At 37.5% G+C, this 5,939-nt stretch overlaps 1 protein-coding gene across 1 annotated transcript in view; it reads left to right on the plus strand.

Moving 5' to 3' along the window:
• Nucleotides 1-5,939, plus strand: part of SGCB (sarcoglycan beta) — a 28,918-nt gene that overhangs the window by 7,932 nt on the left and 15,047 nt on the right. The window contains exons 2-3 of the mRNA XM_007955706.2: nucleotides 652-861; nucleotides 5,110-5,295. Of these exons, the coding sequence (XP_007953897.1) occupies nucleotides 652-861; nucleotides 5,110-5,295 (396 nt within the window). The remainder of the gene's footprint in view (nucleotides 1-651; nucleotides 862-5,109; nucleotides 5,296-5,939) is intronic.

Below are 5,939 nucleotides of genomic sequence, written 5' to 3' on the forward strand. Positions count from 1 at the left end.
AATTTTAGTCTGTTGTTGATGTGTTATGTGCCATCAAGTCATCTCCGACTCATAGCAACCCCTCCTTGGGTTTCCGAGGCAGGATCTCTGTGGAAGTAGATTGCCCAGCCTTCCTTCTGAGTGGCTGGTGGGTTTGAATTGCCAGCCTTCCGGTTAGCAGTCAAAAGCCTTAGGCACTATGTCACCAGAGCTCGGAGTTTTAGTCTGTTGAAGTGATAAACAACAAAGTACATTAGCCTTCCAAAACCTTAACATATAAATGAGAAAGAAAAAAAAAAAAGTAAACAGATTAGTAAATAATTAAGAAAAGCAAGATTACTTACTGTAGGATGTATATGTTAACTCTGCCCAGAAATGAGTCATTTACTTTGTTGACAGTAAGACTATTGAAAGCAGAGAAGGAAATTATGTTATCAAAAAGTCACACTGAAGGTTCTTCTACACTATTCCCTCTAAGCGCAGTAATATTCTTACTTGGAGCCTTCAACTCAGTATGACATATGACAGGTACTTTACAGGACATGTAGTTTATTAGTGGAAAATTTATCATTAGCCAATTTACAATTCTTTAGTTATGAATGTGCACTCAATAAATAAATGCATCAAAAAGACAGGGAATAGCTGTTTCATTGTGTTGTATTTTGTTTTTAGCAAAGTTCCAATGGTCCTGTAAAAAAGTCTATGCGTGAGAAAGCTGTTGAGAGAAGAAATGTTAATAAAGAGCACAATAGCAACTTTAAAGCTGGATATATTCCAATCGATGAAGATCGTCTCCATAAAACAGGATTAAGAGGGAGAAAGGGCAATTTAGCCATCTGTGTGATTATCCTTCTATTTATCCTGGCTGTCATCAATTTAATTGTGAGTATATGGTACACATTATTTTTTAAATTACTGTGAGTGATTTTTCATCTGTTTTACAGCAAAATCATGAACTTTGTTTCTATGATTTCTTTCACTACTGCCTTACTTTCTTCCTTCAAATACATTGTTGTATCTATTATTGAATTTTAATGATTATTTTCATATAAAAATCTAATGTACTAATATTTCTGTGTATTACTTCATTTGGGAAAAAAACTCATAGATTCTTCCATTTAGAGACTTAACGTACTTTTAATAATGGTAATGTCTACTCAACAGAAGAGACCTTTGCCAAGATGATTTTATTTCCTTCACCTTTCCTAAAAGTTATGATCCTTTCTGTTTTCATTCAACTTTTCTGACACTGAGTGTTGCCTCCTTGGCTAGGTTTTAAAATTGGACAGTGAATGGTTAAATTTTGTAGTCCTAAGCCCCTAATGTCTAAGTATGAAAGGATCCGATAGATTAATTCACACTAAGTTATTAAGGACTTAGTTTGTTTCCTTTTCCAGACTTTTCCACATACTAGGTCCAAAGAAAGCTGATTTTTTTAAAAGAAGACTTTTTTATCTAAGGTTGTGTCTTAGTTATCTAATGCTGCTATAACAGAAATATCACAAGGGATTGGCTTTAACAAACAGGAATTTATTCTCTCACAGTTTAGTAGTCTAGAGGTCTACTGCATTTCCAGGGAAAGGCTTTTTTTTTTTCTCTTTGTTAGCTATTGGGGAAGGTCCTTGTTATAAATTTTCCCCTGGGTCTAGGAGAGCCTTAGTGCCTAGGCCCAAAGGATGTTCTTCACTCTTTACTCTTCACTCAGCTCTTCTTTCTTAGTAGTAGGAGATCCTTCTGATCTCTGCTTACTTGTTTACTCTCTTTTATATCTCAAAAGAGATTGATTCAATCTAACCTGTAGATTGTATCCTAGGAGCTCTGGTAGTGTAGTGCCTAAAGCACTTGACTCCTAACCAGAAGGCTGGCAGTTCAAACCCACTAGCCACTCCTCAGAAGGAAGGTTGGGCAATCTACTTCCATAGTGATACTGCTGCGGAAACCAAGGAGGGTCACTGTGAGTCAGGTTTGACTCTACACCACTTAACAATTAACAACAGATTGTATCCTGCCTCATTTAGGTAACTGCCTCCAATCCTGCCTCATTAACATCATAGAGGTTAGGATTTACAACGCATTGGATACTTATATTAGATTACAAAATGAAGGATACTTACGTAATACTGAGAAGCATCGCCTAACTAACTTGACACATATTTTAGGAGATACCATTCAGTCCGTGATAGGTTGTGAATATCAGAGGGTTAAATTTTAAATCCTTTGGCATGTGTGTGGCTATTTTCAGGGAAAGTAACTACCAGTATACCTATGACTGATCATGAAAATAGCCTGCAGAATTTCTAAAATGATTCTGTTTATGTTATTTTTTATTTCTAATACTGTTGAAAGGAGCTTTGGTGGCTAATGGTTAAGTGCTTTGCTGCTAACCAAAAGGTTAGTGATTCAAACCCAACAACCACTCTGTAGGCATAAAGACCTGGTGATACGCTCCTGAAAAGATTATAACCTAGGAAACCCAGCTGGGGCAGTTCTACTTTGTCCTGTTGGGTGACTACAAGTTGAATTTGACTTGATGGCACACAACACCACCATCAATACTCTCAATCCAATCCTTTGCATTTTGTATACTCCAAAACATTTGTCTTATTCCTCCCTTAAATTGAGAAGAGCTGGTACTATTCATTTTATAGCAGTAAAAACTCACTGCCATTGAATCAGTTCCTACTTGTAGTGACCTTTAGGACAGAGAACTGCTCCATAGGTGTCCAAGGCTATAAATCTTTATGGAAGCAACGTGTCTCATCTTTCTCCCACTGAGTGGCTGGTGGGTTCAAACCTTTACTAGGAAAACATATCCTGATCTTCTTTTGTTTTATAAATTTATTTAATTGGAGACTTCTTGTTTTAAGATGGCAGAATAAAGTCACTTTCATCTCCTTTAAAAAGCACATCTCAAAGCAACAAGATCAAGAAACAGAACTATCTTTGACCAAACTAGGAGACAACTAAAATGGAACCATAGTATCTGAAGACAAAATGTAGGAAGAATGGCAAATAATGTATCAGAGAGGAGAAAGTTCGGCTCTAACTGCTTGTATGTGTGTTAGGGAGGATGGTGTGGGTGTGTTGGTGGAAGTACCTCACACAATCCTGAAAATCCTTAGGAACTGGAAATACCAATACCTTGGAAGGCAGAGGTGAGGCAGGAATTGAAAAGAAAGAACTTGTTCAAAAACTCAGTAAGGAGCGTGAGAATCTCAGGCTTCCTTTTCCTTCCAGTTAGCAGTTAGGAAACTGCCACACAAAGTGAGAGGTTTATTCTCTGGATACACTGAATGAGAGAGGATTCAGCATGAGGGTATTGCACAGAGAGGATGGAAGTGGGTTTCTGTACTGAGAGCAGGAAAGTACGGGTACTGCGAAGTCAGCCCATCTTTCCTGTGGTCTTTTTTCCCATCTAGCTACAGACCCCTGGCAGCCAGGCTTATGATCCCCAGGCAAGAGATAGACAAGGTTTCTCTGGAAAATTGAAGCACCAGAGAGAAAAATTCTCTGAAAATGTTGACATTTGGCAAGTTCTAGTGAAAAAGCTGTCTAATCTCCCTACCATGAAGGCACAAACCCCACCCTACAGAGAGAACTGTCTATGGACTTTTTACAGCTTTACTATAAAATAGCAATACCAAGCCAGAGATCAATAGATCTTTGAGGAAAACTCCTGGAATTGAAGGACAGTAGAGACCAAAACACTCGTGAGGAGTCGGGAAGAGTAGGAATTTAGAGAGAAAATGAGAATAATTCAGGAAAACTTTAAAAAAGCAAAAAATAAACTGAACTAATATCTTCAGGGAATTAAAAGATGTTGCAGCCATGAAATAAAAATAGCATGCCTTATAAAGGAACAATTAAAGAATAGGATGAACTCGTGGAAAAAAAGTATGTGTGTGTGTGTGTATTTATATATGTATATATAATGCATTAGGAGCTCTGGTAGCGTAGTACCTGAGGCATTTGACTGCTAACCAGAAGGCAGGCGGTTCAAACCCACCAGCCACACCTTGGAAGGAAGATTGGACAATCTATTTCAGTAGTGATACCGCCTCGGAAACCCAAGGAGGGGTTGCTATGAGTTGGCTCCGACTCAGCGGCAGTGAGTTTGTTTTTTTTGGTTTATTGGGATTGAGTTAACTCCTACACATGGTGATCCCATGTGTGTCAGGGTAGAACTGTGTTCCATAGGGTTTTCAGTGGCTGATTTTTTGAAGGTAGATTGCTAGGCCTTTTTTCTGAGTTTGAGGTGGACTCAAACTGCTAACCTTCAGTTAGCAGCCAAGCATATTAAACCACCCAGGGACTCCATATGTATGTATGTATATATGTTTATTTATATATAGAGAAAGAGATAAAAGGAGCTCTTCCTGAAAGTTCAACAAATTAAAGAAATTAATTTCAAATATAGAAATATTTACCAAGGCAGACTTTCAGTCAGACGTGAGGAATTATAAAGACAGTTTTAGCCACGCACGCTGTCAGAAGAACTTACTTTCTTATGGCTTCTAACCAAAGAAGATATTAAACCAAGAAAGTAGAAAGCAAGGATCCAGGAAATGGGGTTTCTAGCACAGGAGAGAGACAGAAGGAAGTTCCAGCATGAAAGTGGAGGAGAAGTATTTGATTACACTTATGCAGCAGGCCTAGAAAGTAATCAGTCCAGATTGGATCAGGAAGTTAGGGGTTCCAGAAAGATTTCCTGGGGGAGAAATACAGATCTAAGGTTAATCTAAGATTAACTAAGATCTAACGGTAGCGTGTTGGCCTTACAAAATGTTTTATAGAAATATTGGAGGGTTTAAAAAGATTTAGTCAGATTTTCGAAGAAACTAAGCAAATGAAAAAAATAATTCTATGGAACAAAAAAGTGCAAGAAAGGAACTATAATCTTAGATGTGGAGGGGTAGAAAAATAAGAGTTTGCTCTTTTTTATTATTATTGTTATAGAGCTTATAGTACTTTTTGACTTTTAGCTATTTACATATAATACTTTGATAAAAATAAAATTGTTTTGCTTTTAAGTAGAAAACCTGTTGATACATCCATCAAGAAGTTATAGCATTTTAGAAAGTCTTTAATCCTTTTGGCTGTGATACACAGTGAGTTTGTTTTCTTTTCTAGATCACACTTGTTATCTGGGCTGTGATTCGCATTGGACCAAATGGCTGTGATAGCATGGAGTTTCATGAAAGTGGTCTGCTTCGATTTAAGCAAGTATCTGACATGGGAATTATACATCCTCTTTATAAGAGCACAGTAGGAGGAAGGCGAAATGAAAATTTGGTTATCACTGGCAACAATCAGCCTGTAAGTTACCATATTAATTAAAATTTAGTGTGAATGGGAGCAGGGTATTAGAGAAAAATTCTTTGTAAAACTAAGATTTGTTTTTATCAGAAAGATAAGTGTTAGTTTTTGGAAATGGACATTTTCCTTTAAAGAAAATTCATAAATATATGTAATAGTATAATTTAACTTGTCAACTATTAAAGGTAGATGCTATCTTAATGGTCTAGATTTGTTCAGTGGTAGCATTTTCTATGACAAATATAATTTGTGTAAGGATACACTGTTTGCTTTTCTCATCTTCATTCTAAAATCTAGTGCCTTGACTTGACTCCTATTCATAGCAATCCCATATGTGTCATAGTAGAATTGTGCTTCATAAGGTTTTCAGTGACTAATTTTTTTTGAAGTTGATCTCCAGGCCTTTTTGCTGAGGCACCTGTGGGTGGACTCGCACCTTCATCCTTCCAATTAGCAGCCACGTGTGTTAACTGTTTGCATCACCCAGGGACTCCACTGTCATACTTGTTGTTGTTGTTAAGTGCCGTTGAGTCGTTTCCAACTCATAGCGACCCCTTGCACAGCAGAACGAAACACTGCCCAATCCCGCGCCAGCCCCACAATCCCTGCTATACTTGAGCCCATCATCGCAGCCACCATATCAA

The sequence above is a fragment of the Orycteropus afer genome, unplaced genomic scaffold, assembly GCF_000298275.1.
Source record: "Orycteropus afer afer isolate SDZICR_OR568_19922 unplaced genomic scaffold, OryAfe1.0 scaffold00532, whole genome shotgun sequence".
Taxonomy (NCBI): Eukaryota; Metazoa; Chordata; class Mammalia; order Tubulidentata; family Orycteropodidae; genus Orycteropus; species Orycteropus afer.